At 33.3% G+C, this 22453-nt stretch overlaps 1 protein-coding gene across 13 annotated transcripts in view; it reads right to left on the bottom strand.

Moving 5' to 3' along the window:
- Glra3 (glycine receptor alpha 3) overlaps positions 1-22453 on the bottom strand; it is a 381512-nt gene that overhangs the window by 125694 nt on the left and 233365 nt on the right. For all 13 annotated transcript variants that reach the window (XM_074054955.1, XM_074054949.1, XM_074054951.1 and 10 more), the window contains one exon: positions 1109-1236. In XM_074054955.1, coding sequence (XP_073911056.1) covers positions 1109-1187 — 79 coding nt within the window. In that variant the 5' untranslated portion in view covers positions 1188-1236. The remainder of the gene's footprint in view (positions 1-1108; positions 1237-22453) is intronic.

Genomic DNA, 22453 nt, shown 5'->3' with positions numbered 1-22453 from the left:
AGCTTGATGCTCAGTGTTTTCCATCTGTGATGTTCAAAATATTTGTGGTTGAAAGCTTAAAAACAAATCAAAACATGCAATCTATTATTTAAATGTGCAACTCATTTTAAAATTGAAGCAACCCAACTCATATTTTTGACTCAGAAATTATTAATAAATTTTTCTCTTTTCCCTTGCTACCCATTATTAACATTCATCATGCCTCTCTATACTTACACCAATAAGCAATCCTCTTTTTTCTATCATAAGGACAAATTCAAGAAAAGAATAACAATTGTAGGTAAGATTGGGTTTTGTTAATTTGTTTTTCTTTTTTACCTTTAGGAATTAAAATAGCTTAACTGAATCTCATGAGAAGACTGTGTATTCTTATAATTATTTTTCTTTAATTAATAGAATAATATTAAAGATAAAGTAAAGTAGGGCATGGAGTTAGCTTTCTAATTTTTTTATACAAAAAATAATTCCAGCATATGTTGTAGTTCTGGATAGGTCACCTAAAACTTGCATATGTACGTTGCTTACCACTGTCTTAAACAGAAGAACGAGAAGTATAAATTGATTTTTTACCCTCTTTCCTAGAAATTCAGGTAAAATATTGGGAGGTAGAATAATGTTTTTTAACATACCAGTAGCTTTTAATTATCCAGTCTCTTTTCCAGTAAGTAAACCGAACAGCTGATTCTCTGCAATATAGGGTCCTGTTGTGGGAGATTAAAGTGATGGAAAGGGTTGGGGCAGAGCACAGAGGAAGAGTGGTCAAGGCCATGGTTGGATAACCAACTTTTATTCCAGTTAGTGAGACAGCAGATAGGAGAATTAAATAACAGATATATACATGTGCATATGTATTTCCATAATAAATTTTAGATACAACAAATGTTATACTATTAAAGAGGAAGAAATGCTGTTGGCCCACTGAGTACACATTATAATAGCTCTGAACCTGAAAATGAACATCTCCTTTCAAGATATATCTGTGATTTATGCAGTATTTGAAAGATTTTTAGACATAGGCACAAGATTTCTAGTGGAATCCATTTTAAAATTTATCTTGTTAAGCATATTTTAAACACATTATAGCTGAAGTAATAAACAGAATAGTTACCTTTAAAATTAGGTCTGATTCTTGCATCATACCCTGACGTCCTCCCCATTAATTTATCCAGAAAGTCAGAAGGTGACATTGGAGCACTTCGAGATCTTGCACTATTTGTTTCCTTCGTGGCAACCAAACTACAAATGAGAACAAAATTACAGACTTTACAGAAAGAAATATTTCTAACAACTGCTACCTACAAAAATGAAATTAAAAACTTAACTAAAAATTCCTTTGGCAACAAAAAGTGAACATTACCATATGGTAAACATTATGACATAGATATTTTTGGATACATCACCATTATTTATAAAGTTCCACATAATTTAGTCCAATTACCAGACATGGCATTATTTTGTATTAAACCTGGAAACTGCATATACTTCCAAATTGTTAGGCTTTAAAATCTGTATTTATCCAAACTTGATATCTGATCGCAATTTTTAACTAAAAGTGTTTTTAGTGTTTCAGGCATTAAAAACTGAAAGTTCAGCTGTGAAGTATAATTCTTCCTACTTTTATTGAGGGAAAAAAAATCACCTTTAGACTTTGTGAATTTTTCACAGCAGTAATAAAACTTCCATACAACAGACTCAACAATAATGTTATTAAACTAGAGCCATTTCCTTCAAAGTCAAAAATGAAACAAGTGTATCCACTCTACTCTTAGTCAGTATAGTGCTTGAATTTCTAGCCAGAACAATAAGGCAAGAGAAAGAAATAAAAGGGAAACAGATAAGAAAGAAAGAAATCAAATTATCTCTATTTTTCAGATATTATAATCCTGTATTTAAAAGACCCAAAAGACTCTAGCAAAAAAAAAAAAAAAATGTTAGTACCGATAAACACTTTTAGCAAAATAGCAGGATACAAAATGCAACATTCCAAAAATCAGTATTTTCTATATACCAATGATGAGCTGACTAAGAAAGAAATCAGGAAAATAATATCATTTACGATAGTTTCAAAAAAGTTAAATATCTAGGAATAAACCTAAGATGAAAGACCTCTATAATGAAAATTATGGAATTTTGAAGAAAAAAATGAAGAACTAGAAGATAGAAAGATCTCCCATGTTCATGGAACAACAGAATTAATTGTGAAAATGACTACACTACATAAAGCAATCTACAGATCCAAAGCAACTCCATAAAATTCCTGATGTCATTTTTCATAGAAATATAAAAATCAATCCTATAATTTATATGGAAATACAAAAGACCCCAAATAGCAAATGTAATCCTGAATAAAAAAGAAAAATGCATAGAGTATTACAATACCTGACTTCAAATTAAACATCAGAGCCATAGTAACAAAAAACGTGGTATTGGCACAAAAACAGACGTGTAGACCCATAGACTAGAACTGAAGACGCTGAAATAAGTCCACACAGCTACAGCCATCTGATTTTTGACAAAAAAAACAATATCCTCCTCAACAAATGGTGCTTGGAAAACTGCATATCCATATGTAGAAGACTTATACTAGTTCACTAACTCTCACCCTGTATAAAATCAATTCAAAATAGACCAAAGATTTTTTTTCTGCAGTACTGGGTTTTGAACTCAGGGCCTTTGCACTATGCAATTGTTCTACAAATTGAGCTCCTCAGGCCCTATTTGCTTTGGCTATTTTTGAGATAGGGTCTCACTTTATGTCCAAGCTAACATGAACTGTGATCCTCTTTATTTATGCTTCCCATGTAGCTGGAGTGACAGGCATGCAGTATCATGACCAGCTTTTCATTGATTGAGATGGGGTCTCATGAACTTTTTATTTGAGCTGGCCTCCAATTGTGATTATCCTGATCTTCACCTCCTGAATAGCTAGGAGTACAGGCATGAGCCACTGTGCCCTGCTAGATCAAAGATCTTAACATGATACCAGAAACTTTGAAACTACTACAGATAGGAAAATCATTTGATGATATGGACACAGGCAACAACTCTCTGAATAGGATTCCTATATCTCAGAAAATTAGAGTAAAAATGGACAAAAAGAATGCATCACATTAAAAACTTCTGCACAGAAAGGGAAATGATCACCAAAATCATTTGATACATTGTAAGAACATTTATAAATGCTACAGTATACCCCCATCCAGCACAACAATAATAAAAAAAAATCAAGAAACAGTCTACACAATAGGAGAAAGTCTGCTAACTATTCATCGACTGAAAGATTAGTTTCCAAATATATAAAGAACTACAAAAATTAAACACCCAAAGAACAAATAATCCAATCAACAAATAGACAAATGGATTAGACAGTTCTGAAAAGAAAAAGTAAAAATGGCTAATAAATACATGAAGAAATGCTCAATATCCCTGGCTAGAAAGGAAATAAGAATCAAAACAATACTGAGATTTCATCTCACACTAGTCAGAATGGCTATCATCAAGAAAACAAACAATAAATGTTGGCAAGGATGTAGGGAAAAATAAAGCCTTATACACTGTTGGTGGTAATGTAAACCAGGGCAACTACTATGGAAATTAACAGGGTGTTTCTCAAGGAACTGAAAACAAGACTATTAGATGATCCTGCTATGCCAGTCCTGGGTATAGAGCCAAAGGAATGTAATCAGCATACAGTAAGCTACCTGTACACCTATGTTTATGGCATCACTATTCACAATTCCCAAGCTATGGAATCAGCCTTAGGTGTCCATCAAACAATGAATGGATAAAAACGTGGAATATTATTCAACCATAAAGAAGAATGAAATTATGCTGTTTACAGTAAAATGGATAAAACTAGAGGTCAACATGTTCACCAAAATAAGCCACACTGAGAAAAACAAATTCCAAATGTTCTCTCTCATATGAGGAATCTAAAAGGAAGGAAGGAAGGAAAGAGAAAGGAATGAAGGAACGAAGGAATGAAGGAGGGAACAAAGGAAGGAAGGAAGGAAAAAGAGGAAAACTAAAATGATAGGCGTATAAAATGGGGACTGTTAAGACAAAGAAACCAGCAGGAGGTATAGGATAAAAGGAAAGGGTGATAAGGAATGCAATTATGATCAAAGTTCTTTATATGCATGCATGAAAATAGAATAACGAAACCCATTAAAATTGATTAAAAAGGTGGAGCAGGAACAAGAGAAAGCAATAGAGAGGTTGAATTCGACCAAAATATATTATATGCATGCATGGAAGTGTCACAATGAATCCCCTTTGTACAAATAATATGTGCCAATAAAAACAATAATGGTCTTTTCTTCAGCTAGAGTGTTTACTGTATTAGAAACAAACCCAGTTAAATTCATGCTATTTGCATGTATTACCCTTAATCTACAGTACATTTTGTTCAGATTTAGAATTTGTGTATCAAGATTGAAAAAAGATCATAAATGTGGTCTGAGCAACTGGCTGTTGCATGATCAGAACCTGTGTCCAGGAAAGGTAACGTTTCTGAATTTTTTTAAAGACAGGGTCTCACTATGGTATACCAGGCTGACCTTGAAATCATGATACTACTGCTTCAGTCTCCTGAGTGCTGGGATTACATGCATGTGCCACCATGTCCTGCTTCAAACATTTACCTTTTTATGCAGCACTTCCTAGAAACTCACAACTTGACTGAATTGCTGTCCTGCTTCTCATTTACCTAGGTTGGTCGACAGAGGGTCTGTGTCTACTAGCTAAGATCAAGTGATATTTTTACCCATAACATTTTGCTGAGGAAAGTAAAGCCGACTTTTGAGAACACGTAGTGGTTGGCACTCACATGTTCAAGCTGATGTTACATCCTGGAGATTATCTATCATCACATCCTTTCAGCTCTATCACTCAGCTCGGTACATTGCTACATCCTGAACCACTTTGGTTACCACCTGATGACAGCACAATCAAGTCATTAAATTTCTTATATTTCTCCTGATGGAATTTGAGTAGTGAAAATGGGCCTTAGAGCATCACCACTAATTTGTCAACCACACACACATATGCAGTGATTCATAGCTGCAATTTTAAATCCAATCTCTGTGATAATGTGAGAATGGTATTTCTGAAAGCACTGAATCACAAAACAAACTGTACCTGTGGGCTGTTGTCATGTCTAGTGGTTCTGTCTAGTCCTGGGTACCCTAAGTCACTTATGTCCTGGTGACTCTCATTCTGTCCTTCTTGCTTTCTCCCCAGGCAGAAGTTCCCTTCTCCTTTTTCTGCTGGTTCTTGATTCTTTTATGGACCTTTATTTCTGATTATTACTGCTCAACCCAACTGTGTCATTGTGATGACTTGGAAGTTTTTTTCTCTAATACAAAATAAAGTAATAAAGAAAAGAAGAAAACACCACCTTCTCAATGACTGGAACGTTCCTCTATTCTCTGGTTTTAGATACATTTTCCCTACTCTAAGCAGGATTTGCTCAGATTTCATACCCAAAAACATCAGGCAAAAAGGCCTTGTTGGAGCTCTTGTTGCTACTTATTGCTGTTTCTAAACCATTCCTATATTTCCTTTGAAAAAAATCCATCCTTTCAGTTATGAGAAGACAATCTACACTCTCATTTTCATACCAACCACTTAACCTGAATCAGAGTCAATAATACTCCTTTAAAAATAATAGATGACTGTGTACATTGAATCCCTCAGATAGTGCACTGGATGCAGGAGATTATCCAGCTCAGCCTCCCATGAAAACAGCAGGTGTCCTTATAAGGGGGAGACAGAGGTCTACTTGTTGAGATAGAAAAGGGAATACAGAAATTGGAGTGATGCACCATAGTCAAGGAATGTCAGCAGCTGCCAGAAACTACAAGAGTTAAGGAATGAATTCCCCTCAGAGCCTCTGAAGATGGTGAAGATCAACTCACACCTTGTATTTTGATTCCAGTGAGCTGATTTCAGACTTCTGCCTTTCAGAACTGTGACAGAATACATTTCTGTTGTTTGTGTAATTTGTTATGCCCTCCACAGGAAGTAAAAACGAGTCTTCAAGTGAATTTTTCATTTTAGTTACTTTACTGTTCAACCCTAGAATTACTTTTTTTTTTTAAATTTCTGTCTCTTTGTTGATATTACTTATTTGGTGGGATTTTGTTGCAATTTCTTTTTAGTCCTTTGGACATGGGTTATTTTAATTCTATGTTTTAAATACCTAATTTTAAGTCTTTTTCTAGCAATGTCAATGTCTTTGCTTCCTTAGGAAAGTTTCTATTGGCTGCTTTTATTCCTGTGTGTGATCTATACTTTGTCTTTATGTATCTTATAACTTTTTTATTGAAAATTGGTCATTTTTAAATTAAATAATTTGGCAAATTTGAAAATCATAATCTCCACCTTCTCTGGAATTTGTTGTATTGCTGTCTTTTTTAAATTGACTTTTCTGAACTAATTCTTCAACATCTACACTAATTGTTATAGTGAAAACATAAGAATATCTTCTTTCTTAGCTTATACATCAGCTAATATTTGGAAGAGGATCTCCTTACATTCTTAGAATACTCCCAATATTACTGGGTGGTGTTCATGAGGTTGTACTTCAATTCTAAATCAGAGAGCTAACAACCCTGCTTATTTTTTGTTCCCACTTACACAGAGCCTAAATACCAGCCAGAGTTAAGGGGGCCTTCTTAGGTCTTTGCTGAGCAGGCATACAATCATGGGCATATTAGTTTTCTAGAGCCGCCATAAAAAAATACCACTGACAGAGTGGCTTAAGCAATAAACCTCAATTTTCTCATGATTCTGCAGATTAGAAGTCCAAGTTCAAGTCATCAGCAGGGTTGGCTTCCTATGAGGACCTCCATTCTTGGCTTTTAAAAGGCATCTCCTCTGTTTCTTCATGTGATCTTTCTGCTATGTGTGTCTGATCTCGTTTCTTCTTCTTAATGACAGCCAATTATACTGTATTAAAGACCACCCACGGTACTTCATTTTACCCTAATTATTCCATCTCCAAATAAAGTCACATTCTGAAGTACTGGAGGTTGGGTTGGGACGTCAATATAGGAATTTTGGGGGGAAACAATTGCAGGCATGCTCCCACCATGTATATATGTGTGATCTTCTACATGACCAGAAATATGTGAAGGCTTCCAACCCCCCAGGGACATATCATTCCATTGCTTTTCCTTTAAGATCTTTTAGTCTATAATTTGACCTTACTATTATATACTGCCTCAAGCACCTGTGAAGTGAAAAAATTGTCTCTAAGTATTTTTGGGTGAGTTCCAATTTATGTTAAATAAAAACAGCCTTGCAAGTGAGCTCTTCCAGAAAACTTACAGACATGAAAAATGATTACAATTGTCCAAAAATAAAGCTTTAAAATAGATCAAACTGCTTTCAGCTACTTCTGGTGGCTTCCAGGTTGCTGTTTTCTCTTCTGATTGAGTGTTATCTGTTGGTTCTCGATGTTACCATGGAGTTGCAGAGAAGGGGAGTAGGGATTTGGCAGTTTTTATAATGCCACTGATCCCACTGTTCTTACAAATAGTCAGATATTTCTTCTATGAACCCTCTGATTAATTGCCAGAGTTCTGAAAAACTTGATTTTCACAATTTTTGCCAGTTTTCTCATTTCATTTATGAAGGAAAGGATTTATGGAGGTCCTTACTTCCTTACTTTTTCTGCCATTACCTCCCCTCCCACCACAATGTTCTCCTAGATAATTTTTAATAGCTCCTTTACTGTGTTTTTGCTGTCAAGAACCATGCTCCTCATAGTTCCACCCTTGTGCTCCTTTCCTCTGTGAATAATTTTATTTCCTCCCATGGTATCAGCTGACTCCCATAATGCTATTTCATAGAACTTTTAAAAATGTTCTTTTTTCATAAATAATGTCAAGATTTGATTTTCAAAGATAAGATACAAATATTGTTTTTTGGGGGTTTTCTCAATAATGAATACTAGTAAATATTCTATGTGATTATTATTATTCTGGTGATACTAACAAAGCAAAAGTCATTATCAAGCTCTTTACCTACCTATCCCCTATTTATCTATCTCTGTCTTCATTGAGAAAGACAGAATGAGAAAGAAAAGTGGAAGATATTTATATCATTATGGCAGGTGTTGCTAATTGGGCATTTCAAAATTTGGCTACACATTTTTTTTTCAGGTATATCAGGTAGTTAGAGCATTAAAAAGAAGCAAAATGATGAAGAAGCAAATGGAATGAAGATTCCCTCTGCCTTCTACAATTTTGACAAAATAAAAGTAATTTTATTTCTTTTGGCAGATAAATGCTAAATTTTAATAATAATCCTTTGCATTCATACAACTCTATCTTCTAAAAAGTCTGTGTTTTTCTAATAGTTTTTATTGACTTCTAAAATAATTTTTTAAATATTACAATCTAATATCAGTCTTAAAATGGAACATTTCATACTAAGCAATTATTTATAATCATTGCAATGAGTTATTATAATACTTTAATCTTTGAATCAATACAAGGAATAGGAAACTGAAATATTTCCTGTAGTGACTATAAAGATGTTATCTGTGTGTACTTTTTCTTTATTACTCCAAATTCAAGCAGTAGTAAGGACTAGAGTTCTAATGGCATGTAATGCTTGTCTTTTTGTAGGATGTGGTCAGTTGCTTAAAAACCTCTGGAATTCTATACAGCTATCGAAAGTAATGGGAATAACCAATCAAGATATGAAAAAAGTTATGGTTAATGTGATATTTTGCTACTAGTGGATATTTCTGACATTTTGACATCATGAAGATGTGTTTTCTACCTTCCATTTCAGTGTATGCCAAAGATATAAATGGAGACAAGATAATGTACTACTATCCAGACCACTAGGAAGCTTCTGCCATAGAACAGAAATATACTCTATGTTCACTGTCCCAAATTACCGGTTGGCTATCTCAAGCCTCATTATTAAACACTATCTACTTTCAACATCTCAAACATTCCTCTTGAATAATTAAATAGTAAAAGCAAAATTATTATTGTTTAACTATGATAAAATAATTCTTGATATTTTCAAGGTTAAAAATTCATTGTTACTAATATTTGGATCATATGTCATTTCTTTTGACATTTACAGAGACCTTTTTTATTATCGTATATTAGTTGCACAAAATAATAGGTTTCACCATGATATTTTCGTACATGTATGTAAGGTACTTTGATCATTTACTACCCAGTCACAGTAACTAGGTTACTGTAATAATCAAGCTTTCCTAAAACTGGATCTGAACCAGTTCTGTTAAAATTCCATTTGAAATACACTTTTATCTCCAAAATTATTTGCTTCCAAATATACTATGTAAAGATCATGACATTGATTCACCAGGGATGCTAGTATATAAAAAATCCATTTTAAAGAGCGATAAGAGTATAAGCTCATTCATTTATTTATTCAGCAACTATTACTAAAGCCTGGCAAGGAGTCTGCATATGTCTGGAATTTTCAAAGAGAAAGAGATTATAAATAAATGAATATATAAATTAAAATTTACATATGTTAACTTATCTGTAATCATATATGCACACATATAGCTTCAGTATTTAATGACCAACATGCTGTTGAAATAGTTTCTACTCAAATACAAACTTTCAATGTTTATCCAATTAGTTATTGAAATAACTTGAAGGAAGGAAAACACTCCATGTCTTAACCTACTGTAGACTAGTAAGGAATAAGGAAGATGTGTCTCTGGTAAATAATCTTAACGCATAAGCCATTTTATTGCATGTAAGGAAATCTACTAAAATTTTCTGTTTTCTTTAAAAATAACTATATATTTTATAGTCAAATATCACTTTATTTTTAAATAAGGTTAAAATTGAAAAAATGTAAATTAAATAAGAAACTATGGTTCTTTTGATGAGGCACATAAAAGTTAACAAAAATTACTAATCTAGTTTGATTAATGATTTAAGATGAGCACATGAAATATACATTGGGCTGAGAGAGATAAAGGATAGGTAAGAGCTGATATATTAAAGACATACCACACAAGCTTTCCTAACTTTTATAATGAAGGAAACAATAAAATTATGTTGTGTTTTAGTACATAGAAGTATCCTTTCTTATACCACAATGCATTTAAATATTTAGTAAATATTAAAACAATTTTGAGTTCTTATATAATTTGTAGATGTAAAACACTGCTGAGAACAGTGAACTATGTGTAATTAAAATGTGATCTTTGAAGTATTCCTAGTTCAGCAGATTGTTCTGTCTGGTCTCCTTAGGAAGTTAGCAGGCACTGTGAAATGACAAGATAGTGAAGAAAATGATCTTTCCCACACTGGAAGCAAAATGTTCATGTTTTATAAGAGTGATTCAAAACCAGCCTTTACAGATTAGAGAAATATTCCTGTTTTCTTTACTAGTCACTATGGTCTGAATGTTTGTGTCTCCCCAAATTGGTACATTGAAATTCTAACCCTAAAATGATGGTAATAGAAAGTGGAGCCTTTGGGAAGTAACTAAGTACTGCCTTCAGGAATGGGATTAGTCCCCTATCAAAGAGGTTTCCAAGATCTGCTTTGCTCTTCCTACCATGTGAAGTAATAGTGAAAAACAGTGGCCCATGAACCAAGAAGCAAGCTTGCACCAGACACTGATGTTCTTATGCCTCACTCTTGGACTCCCCAGATTCTGGTACTGAGAGAAACAAACTTCTGTTATTTATAACTCTCCCACTTTATAATATTTTGTTATTATAGCTTAAAGGGACTAATGACACAAAGCCATCCAATTTCTACAGGCAATTGATTTTATTTTTTAGGAGTCTCAATTTTGACTCAAGAGGAATTTGGCATTAAAATTACATTGTCCCTTTCTTTTCTGAAAGGGTAGAGGTTTCTACCTAAGTAAGTCTTCCTATGAACTATAAGTCTTGTTCTGGTGTGTTTTTTCTAAAAAAAAAAAAAAAATCTTTCTTATATAGTAGTATCTTAGTCCTGCACCATATGAACATTAGAGACTGTCCTAAGAAGATTGGAATTTTTTAAAAGAGCTTATAGTGGTAAGTATATTGTATGGGACTTTATGTAACCAACCTGGAGTCTTACTCTAACTTTTAACAATCAACGTCATCTGTACATACATAATCAAAAACTTTAAGTTTTTATAACTTGTGGGAGAAAGAGGCAGTGGAAGGAAATCCAAGGTTCATATGGAATTGATTTTGGACGGGATATGTTATTATTCAGGCCCATTTTTTAACCTAAACCTTAGTATCAACAAAAGCAGCATATTCACAGCGAGGTACTGTGATCATTAGCTCATTAGCCATGATCAGTACTTTTGAAAGAAGTGCCTTGACTCTTTTAGAACAGTCTTTTACTCATGATGAATCTTCTCAGAATCTGTTAACCACCTTCCCTCCCTCACATCACTCTTCTATGCTGTACCAAGTATTGCATTTACTATTAACTTTCTTGTAAACTATGTGCAATCTCAAACACCTTCCCATCAATGAACTTTTTTCGCTCATGTGTTTTGTATATTCTTATTTGTATGAAGACAAGTGACATGTAAGTTCAGGGACTGCAATTATTTAAAGGGTAGCAAACCTTTTCACTTAAGTACTGGAAATGAGCATCAGAAATATTCAATAAGATACAAAGTAAAATATATTCAATTTTAGAGAACAGAAATAATGACTAAATATAGATGTTTTCATTTTAAAAGTTATTTTAAGTTTCAATATAATTATCAAAAAACTATTTACCTTCACTAAATGATCCTTCAAATTATGAGAGAAAATATGAAAGTTGTTGCCAGGAAGCATAATGTGAATTGAGATAGATCATGGCCTATGTGGCCACTAGCCTCTGTCTGACTATTTCCATGCATTGGTTTGTACAAGGTGACCAGTGGGACCAAATCAGTGCAGAGACTTCTGAAACAGAAGGCCCAGAGTGTGAAAGAGAAAGAGTTTACTGAATTCTAAAGCTCCATGAACCAGTCCTGTGGACTTATAATTCCTTATGAAAAAAAATAATTCTTTTTTTTAGCACTGTCTGAGTTGTAGTTGCACAAGTCTTAGTTTGAAAAATAAGACACAGAATGAAAGATGAACATTCTGCACATTTCTGTATGCTTCAGTATAAGAACTGAAGAGAATCTGGGTCATCTGAGATGATGTGACATTTTGAGTATTTCAAAGCAAAATTTACTTTCTTAGGAAAAGAATTATTGCAAATAAATACATTAGCAGTGAAGCAGGTCTTAAGTAGACTGGTGACATTAAATATTGCAAAGGAGGCCAAAGTGAGGCCAGGATACAAGGACTTATGCCTCTAATCCCAGAAGCTCTGGAAGTGGAGATTGGGAGGATGGAAGTTCAAAGCCAGTCCACGCAGAAAGTGAGACCCCTAACTCAACAATAATAATTTCACTATGTGGGAAACATAAGTAGGAGAATCATGGTGTGAGGCTGGCTGTGGGCAAAAAAATGAAAGACTGAAAAAAAACTAAAGCAATAAAGGACTAGGGGTGAGGGCCAAGTGGTAGAGCACCTGCCTAGCAAGAAAACTGGACCCTGAATTCAAGCACCAGTACTGCCAAAAAAAAAAAAAAAATTAGCAGACCTAAGTGGAAGAATATAAAAAAACTATTCTAGAACATCTCTGGAGACTCAGAAATAACTGAAATTGATGGGCTGCTAGGATCTTCATTCTTGTTACTGGACGATGTGCCAATGAAATGCAAGTATTATTTTAGGAGGTATCATTTCTACTGGTGGTCTAATGAGACTTGGGAAATTTTTATTTACCTTACAGTAGAAGTGATACCTGCTTCCTAATCTTTTAGGCACAGAATTTATATATATGATACCATGTAATCTCACAACAACCTTGTCAGATATTATTAGCTATAGACTAAAAATGAAAAAAATTAAGGTACATACAGAAGGTTGTAATTTTCTCTAGACCACTTAGATATTAAGAGCACAAGCCTACATTTCAAATCAGATTAAACTTTCCACTAAAAACAAATAGAAAAGGTGAAAAAATGTGTAAAAGGACAGCTAAAAAAATACAGTATAAAACATCATGGCTAAAATCTAAGAAGGAAAGATAAAGCAGTAAGCTCAGTGTTCAGAGTCACATTTCTTTAGAAGTGGAATAAATTCTAGGAGTAACTAAAAGGGAAATAACCTTTAAAGTCAGTGTGACAATGTGATTTTCTGAATGTGTGATGATATATTATTACACATTTATTTATTTCCAGTTTTAGGTCTCTCATCCTGTCTCTTCTACTGTATTCTTATCTACTTAAGTTCTATTATATTCCAGATATTGTATATAAAATTAGTTATAATTTGAGGCTTAGAGTGATATTTTATTCTTTCTACAAAGAAGTACTCATGTTTGCTTTTACTTAGAAAGATAGATTGCTAACAATCTGGAATTATCTTATTCCAGTGCCAGAAACAGAAATGGTTTCAAGTAATAATTACATTCCTACTAAAGATTCTGTATTTCTCATTTATTTTTAGTTAAAAGTTGTAATTCTCTGAGACCCTTAATTTATATGAATTTTCTCCTTTAGTGAGTCTTAGAAAGAAATGTCACCTTAAAAGGGTGTAAGCACAGAAAGGTAACAAAATGAAAAATATAAAATAGATAATAAATAAAAACTTACAATGGGAATCTCTAAAATGTAGAAAATTGGAAAGTCAGAATGTGAAGACAGAGAAATCAAAGCAGAAGCAATAACTGGTGAGCCAGTTGCTAAGGATATTCTAAAACTAATTATATTTAGCTACAGAATCAGTAAGTACTAAAATTTCTAAGAAATATTTAAAAGTTATCTTAATATATCATACAAAATATACCAAAAAAGAAAAACAAAAAGTTTAAAGCAAAATAAACCCCTTTTTTGTGGTGCTGGAGATTGAACCCAGGGTCTTCAGCATGCTAGGCAAGCATTCGAATACCAAACTATACACCCAACCCTAGATGTGCAATTGATATCAAAATAATATTACAGGTTTTGTCCCCACCCCATCTGGAACAGCACCAGAAGCCATATATTCCTGCTTTCACTGTCATTATTATGGATGGACTATCTGCCATCAACATAGACCAAACTTCTCAAAGATGCACTAGATTTCCTTTGATCTTACCTACTCAAAAGTAGCATTCAGTTGTTTCTTCCTTCAACATCTCTACAGAAACATTTCCACCAGTATACAAACTGTGCTGTTTTTTCTCTTTTTAAAGCAAAAGTAAACAAAAACTTTCTTGCTCTTGCTACTTATTTCAGTTCTTTTGCCTTAAAATCAAAAGCTCTGAAATATCTACCTATACTCAATTATGTCTAATTTCCTTATAATTGCTCTTGAGTGAACACCAGACTCCTTCACATTACATCAATAAGAAACTCTTGTCAAGCTTCCAATATCCCTTGCATTGTTTAATCCAGTGGTTAATTCATGTTACTCATTTTACCTAAATAGCATAAAAAAAGGGTTGATCACCTGACTTTTTTTGCAACACTTCTGTCATTTGGCTATCTGTAACCAGCTTTTTTCTCACTTTTTCTCTTATTACATATTTACTTTTCAATCTTCACATTGCTGGTTCTTCTTTATTAACCTTGACCTCTAAACTTAAAGTGCTTTTTCTTAATTATTGACTTTCTTCTCTAAGTACGCCTTCTTTCTTGGTGACTTCATCTAGTCTCATGGATTTCAATACAGCATAGGGTTCATCAGCACTCAAATTTTATGAATCCAGTAATAATTCTCTCCCTGCACTACAAACTATTAGGTATAACTACATATTTAATGGTTCCATTGGAATATCTGAAACTAAACATGTCCAAATTAAACTCCTGTTGTTTCTACACAAACCTTCCCTTTCCCTGTTTTAGTTAGTTTTTTTTTTTTTTCAAATATGGCTGATGGTTCTCAGAATGAAAATCTTTTCATAACTGTTGACTCCTCTTTTTATTTCAGATATCACATCTATTCTGTTGGCTCTCCTTTCTAATTTTATCCACAATCCAAACACATCTCACTATGTTCCCTTTTATTAGTCTTATCCAGCATTCCACTGCCATTACCTTTGTCTGGGATTAGTCCTCTGTTCATCTAGTTTACTTATTTACCCTTATGATCTACAGTTAAATATCATTTGTTTAAGAAGAAGTCAAGTCTTCAGGAAGACTTAGCTGCCATAATTTTGAAAACCCATGTTCAAATTTTCTCAAATTTGTCTTTCATTAATAGTATTTGCTGCTATTGAAACTATTATTTTATACTATTAATCAATTAGTGTCTATTTCCTATGCTATAGAGTTTATCATTAAAGCAAAAATTTGATTGTTCCATTTGTTTTAATAGCCCCAAGCCCCACAAGCAATCCAAACTAAATATGGTGAGCTAAATAAATTTTTTAAATGAATTAACTAAATAAAATGAAGTCAAGCATCAGAGTATCTTTGTTAAGTGCTTGCTAGGTGACAGAGATGAATTACACATTGTTTGTATATGTGTGTGTGTGTGTATGTGTGTTAATGTGAAGGGTTAATAAAGACTATAGGTAGAGTTGTAGGTGGGAAGAAGGATCCCATTCAACAGTATTACATATGACAAGGAATTAGTTTGATAATTGGAGACTTGCTAATTCTAACTTTTGTACTATGTATTTTATATGCAAAATAAATTTTTATCATAAAACCAGTCATTTTTACAAAGCACTTTCAAAATGCTATTCTTAAAATTCATGGAGATTGTTCTCATGGATAATTAATAGTTTATTTGGCAGTTTTGGCATCAGCTTATTTCAGTTAAAAGAACTAAAAGGCCATAAAACAGCTAATTAGCTCACTAATTTGTAGCTTCTTAATTACTTATTTATTTTAAAGAAAACTAATTAAATGTTTCAGAGAACATTGAAATGAGTTAGAATGGCTTTAATAGTTCCTACTATGTACTGAGTGCACAAGATAATTAAGTGGAAAGCATTCTGGTACAATGACTGAAACTCCAGATGCACAGCCAGGAGGCTTACGTCATGCTCCTGTCACTAACTAGCTGTTTGGCCTTGGGCAAGCCAGACATTCTTTTCTACCACTATAAAAATAGACACTTTAGATTAGCACACATATTTTAGAGAAAAGTTTAATAAAACAAGTGACACAATATATGCATATATTTAGAAAAATGCCAAGTTGTTATAACAAAGTTGCCTTTTGCACTTGATACCATGACTCTTTTGGTGAGTGATATTTTTTATTGAAATAAAAGAAATCCACCCACACTAATTTATGTAAAAGTGCACTGGATGGTTATAGTAATATCTCTCAAAACTCAAATATAGAAAATACAGAAAAAAATCAGAAAGGACTGAGCACCATAAAAGAAAAAAGTACTTAATTAACTTATTCCAGTACATGAATTCAACTTGTAGTTGAAACTGCTTTAGCAAGAGATTCAAAGCCACATCACAGATATCTAGTAGCAGAGTCTTTAACTGACATTAAAGACTCCTCCTTAAATAACTTCTCATTTATGACAGTCAATATTTTAAAACTCAACTATTGAATGAATTTAAATATTTAATTTTAGATTTGTATTGTCTTCAATTCTACTGATCTCTACTGTTTTGGTACTCACACATTTTAAATATTTTAAAAGAACTATTATTTTTATAAAACTCAATGAACATTTATAGGAGAAAATGACGCTGAAACAGTAGCTCAGAATTTTAGATAGGAAAAGACTTAAGGGACAGATAACAAAGGAAAGTATCCCAGAATTTGTGATGGGAAGAAGCATGTTTGTTTGGTGAGACTAGAGACAATCAATATAATGACAAATGAGGCTGGAGAATACAATAGGTACCAGATTATGGGTGTCTTTTAGATCCTTTTACAGACATTGGTTCTCATAGCTCCAATGGGAGACAATTTTAGTTTTCAAGATGAATGCTGAGTATAGGATAGGTGGTTTTAATAGCAGTGGGAATGGGGAAGTGTGAAAGAATCTAAGAAATATAAAGCTAATAATATCCATGGAATTTAGTGATGCTTTGGTACTGAACATGAAGAAGAGGAATTTCTCAAGGACAAAAATACTTAAGTTTTTTGACAATCTTTGCTTCATTTATTCAGAGTGGAACCCTCTTTCTCTCCTCTTCAATGTTTGCTGGACTAAGTGCCTGATGATAGTGAGTAAATTATGTAGTGAAATCATAAAGTGTATTGTTACTTCTACTTGTTGTCTATTGGATCACTTACTCTGGAGAAGCTAGTCATCATATTGTACAGACACTAAAGAAGTTACAAGGGAGAAACTGAGAGTGTCCACCAATAAATTTACCAATTTGTCAGCCATTTGAGTGAACCATATTAGAGTCAGATCCTCTTCCTCCTCAAGCCTCATATGACTGCAACCATGGCTGACACCTTGAAAACAACCTCAGGAGACATCTTGAGCTATAACACCTCTTTCAGTCATTCTGAGTTCCTGACTCAAGAAATTTTTGTAAATTTTGATGGGTTTCATTATGACATCATCATCCATGTATATAATGTACTTTGATCATATTTCAATAAATTTTAATAAACATATAATATGCTATTATTGTGAAGATATGTTACCCCAATGATGCCATCTCACAATGTAAGGGATTATTCAACTCTTCAAATTTTAATGTAGTTCCAGTGAGCAATAAAAGCAGTCTTGATTAAATTTAGAAGATTATTGTCTATTCAGATAGAAAGGACAGAGTATCTTTGTCTATATGCTATGTCTTCTTTTCTTTCAGACAAAAGATGTCTTCTTTGAGAAGATTATGTATAAACCATAGCAAAAACTTCTCCTGAAGTTTATAGCTCCTGTTATTTCATTTAAATAGTTTCAATAAGTCCCTTTTTCACAATCTGGGAAGTTTAAGGTTTTTAATCAGTCATTTACAATAATTCGGTTTAAAATTATCACCTTAAGGGCTAAGGATTGTTCAGTGGTAGAGTGCATTCTAAGCATGTGAGAAGCCCTGGGTTGAATCCTCAATCATCCCATCCCAATGAAAAATAAAAATTTAATTAAACTTAAAACTTTATGCACATACAGTCTTATGCTAATAGTTGCATGCATGAATAAATTTTGGAAAGATAGAAAATGGAGAAACAACCACCAATATGATCTATCTGTCATCTAGATAATTTTAACAAATGGATTAAAAAAAATGTATTTTCAAAGTGAAATTAGTTCACTTAAGTTCAAAGAAGGTTGAAGCCATACAGAACAATGTCTAAATCTATGAAGAGAATATGCTGAAATAGCTTCAAGAAAATAAAACACAGAAGATTGAGACTAGAATGGCTTTAAACTTTTTAATTAGCACTTGTGAATGCTACAGGATAATAAAATTAAAACTCTAAAAATTCTGAATGAAAATTATTTTCATTCAGTATTTTCAGCTCAGTATTCCAGCCAAGCCACAAATCAAGTGAGAACAAAGCTGCCATAATACGAAGCAATGAACAGTCCATCTGTGTAAATGCGCCCTTTGGAAAATCATTAGTAATATATGACAGCAAATGAGGAAGTGAATCAAGAAACAGAATCAGAGAAGGAACCTATACAACTTGGAAGAGTAGCAATATGATGAAATCTGTGCAGAGCCTTAGAAAACGTTAGGAAGGCCATTTTGCTGTTCAGTTAAGTTTAGAATATATTACAAAGACAAGTCATAAAATTGAGAGTGTGGGGGCAAAAATGAATGCTGAAGATGCACTTAAAAAAAATAAAGATAGAAAGAATTATAATTAAAGGTATTATAAAGATGTGTGGAAATTGGCATCAGAGTAAGAAGTGTGCCAGCATTTGGAAATGGCTGCCCTTTATAACCCAAGCAAACATAAGAGATGTAGGACCAAAGAGTGCTATGAACAGTCTGACACTCCTTTCTCACCATGTGATATTCTAATTCATATGTAAATTTTACTTTGAAGAGAACTGCAATGTAAAGATTAGAAATACAGAAGAATTTCCTTAGGACTTGTAAAAGAAACCCTTATAAACAAGACAAAATGAAGTCATACAGGAAAGGCTGATATATTTAATAGCTGTACACACTCATTTTGTTCTTTTTTTTTAAATGTACAATATTCAAGTCCTGTTATGGGAATTTTGAATTCTGAAATAAATAAAATGGGTCAAAATCCTTGAGCTCATGCAATTTGTATTATAGTAGAATGGAAAGTAATAAACCAGAAACATTGACAAGTTAGTAAATTATATACATACTATGTCAACAAAAGGAAAAATTAAAAAAAAGACCAAGGGACAGTCAGGAATGACAGCATCTGTGGGACCAATTAAAATTTTAAATAGAGTGGCTAGAATGAGCCTCATTATGAAGATATTTTATATGACCATTAAAGGAGGTCAAGGAGTTGACCACATGAATATCTGAAAGAAGAGTATTTATTCCAGGCACAGAATAGAGCCAGGGTAAAGACTCTAAATTGGGAACAGAACTGAGATATTCACAGGACAGGAGTGCCTGTGGAGGGCGGGGGGGTGAGTACTGTTAAGAAAAGAGAGAGTGGGGGAAAGAAGATCCAACATTAAATTTATACCTAATCATATGGGAGCATAAGAGGCACTCTAAGACATTTAGCTTTTACTCTGAGTGAAATGAAGACTTTAAGGCATCAGGAAGACACATGGCATGGTTTGCCTTTCATCTGTAAAGAAATACCATGGTAGATATATTAAATATATTCAGTCATGTGTTGGTAACAGCAGTGACACAGTCTGGGAAATGCATCGTTAGGTGATTTTGTCATTGAGTTCATCATAGAGTTCACTCACAAAGACCTAGATGCTACATCCCACTACACCCAGGCTAATGGTTGAGCCTGTTGCTCCTAGGCTACACACCATTACAGTGTGTGACTATGCTGAATACTGTTAGCAATTGTAACACACTAGTAAGTATTAGACATATATAAACATGCCTAAGCATAGAAAAGGTACTGTAAAAATGTGGCATGAAAGATGGAGAATGCTACACCTGTAAGTTATTGACCATGAATTGAGCTTGCAGGACTGCACAGTTGCTCTGCATTAATCACTAACATTTATTGCCTTTATATTAATTTTTTATTGTTGTACTGGGGTTATATTATAGAATTTACAAAAGTTCTTATAATACATCAAATATATCATACTTGAATTCACCTCCTCCACCATTCTCTTTTATCCCCCCTCACCCCATTTCTTGAATAGGTTCAACAGGTCCATTTTTCCATTTACATACATGTGTATACAGTTTTTGCACTATATTCACCCTCCCACACCTTTTCTTCACCTCCTCCCGCCTCCCACTGGTACCAACATAGTCTTAAATATCTCCCATATAACCTTTCTTTAGATTTATGTAACAGTAAATAAGATTATAAACAGTAAACAACATAAGATCGTCCTGTGTTTTCTGAAGCAGAAAGTACTGAAAGAGTAAGTAAAAATGTAGCAGATATAAAACAATATTTACAGTATACTCTTGGGATGCAAAGGATTACACACTAGATAATCTCCCACCCACCCCCCAAATCTGGAACAGTTGGAGAAATGCCTGTAAAAGGGTAAGGACTTGGGATCATAAGAGGGCATATGAGAAAGGGAAAGGGCTGAAGGGCTCTGGCTGCACTGGCCTCATACTACTCTGCAGAGGATGACACATTCACACCCCACTTTACTCAAAGTACAAAGGGAAACAGGAAATGAAAAGGGCTGTCTGCACCTGTCCAGGATCTTCTCCTAAACCCCCCACACAGAAGCCCCACTTCTCTCTTCTGTGGCAGAATGGCTTCAGGGATAGAGAGAGGCCAAAGCAAATATTCAACAGAAATCTCTCTTCTTGAAAGAAAGTCCACCAAATAAGTATTATATTTAATATATAATAGTATTATTCTCCTAATTAAAATATTTTTTATTTTCAACATATAAAAATTCACTATTTCTTTATTTACATACATGTCTACATTAATACATGGAAAATTGTCTTGAAAGAAACATTAAATGAATTCAGTCATTGCCTCTCAGGGGAGGGCTAGGATAATAATGGTTACCAAAGAGAAGTTTTGATTTATTCAGATTTGAATTATTTGGATTTCTATACTGAAAAACCAACCGTGTATTACCTAAGTAATTACAAAACAGCAAAATTAAATTTACATATATACTTTGAAATATTTTAATTAAATGTCTATAGTGATTACAAAATAGGTTTTAATTAAATGCATATAATGATTACTTTCAAAATTATAAATGCAGATTTGTGGTTATTATACACAATTATTACAATCTTTTTAAAAACAAATAACAGTAAAATTCTGAATCCCCACAGCAGCATTTCAGGGAAATATATGTCAATATTACTTTGCCCCTCTCAAATCAGTGAAACAGCAGTTCATTTCTTAAGATGAATCACATACTATAAAAACTTTCTCAAAAGTATCTCTGCTCCTCTTTTCTTTTTGGGAACGAATTTTTTGCTTCATTTCTCTCTGGCATATCCAAAAAGACTTCTTCCCTTATTCTAGATCATTCTTCCCTTAGGTCTTTTTTTTTATAGACCTTCTTATTCTAGTCATGTTTATTCACCACACACACACACACACACACACACCCCACAAACACAACACACATAACACATGGAGAGCACACACACACTTTGCATAAAGTCTTTCACAGCTTCCTTTTTTTTTTTCAGTTGAAAAATGACTAGAGAATTTTCTCTGACTCTGAATTATGATGTACTCTTGGAGAATATACTTAATGAAAACATTAGTTTTCCAAACAAATGAAAACATGTAAGGCGAAATCCTTTTGAAACTATAGATACTACTTTTCCTTCAGTCAATAAAAGGGCAGGACACAACTGGAGTTATAATAGCACTTACTGTGAATTCAGAGAGTGGCTTGATCACTGTGAATTTGCTTGTGCATTTTTGATGTTGGGAATTTTATCAATTCTTTTACTTAAATGACATACCTTTCACATTTTCTTTCTTAATGAGCCAAAAATTATCCCTCCTGCTCCCAATTTTTGTAGGACAGAGTTTATATCACATGTATGATTGTATCACTTACTGGTATCATTATTGCTATGTAATACTTCTAAGTCATAACCTTATCTACTAGAGTGAAAACCTCAGGACTGAGGGTAGAGATTATGTCACATAATTTTTGAGGAATTACATAAATAAATAACACAAACTACTTTGCTATCATTTCTAGAATCTTTCTAAAGTTCAGTTTGATAAAGGTGAATTATTTGAATTTCAGCTCGAGAACATTTACTTTTTGATATTTGTAATATACCTCAACCAGTTTAATTTATCAAAAAAACATTGGATGTGGTTTCAGGAACTTTTTAAAAATTACTTCAAAGTGATTGAATAAAAT

The sequence above is a fragment of the Castor canadensis genome, chromosome 14, assembly GCF_047511655.1.
Source record: "Castor canadensis chromosome 14, mCasCan1.hap1v2, whole genome shotgun sequence".
In the NCBI taxonomy this organism is placed as follows: domain Eukaryota; kingdom Metazoa; phylum Chordata; class Mammalia; order Rodentia; family Castoridae; genus Castor; species Castor canadensis.
Note: the sequence above shows the minus strand (reverse complement) of the source record. Positions and strands in the feature narration are given on the sequence as shown.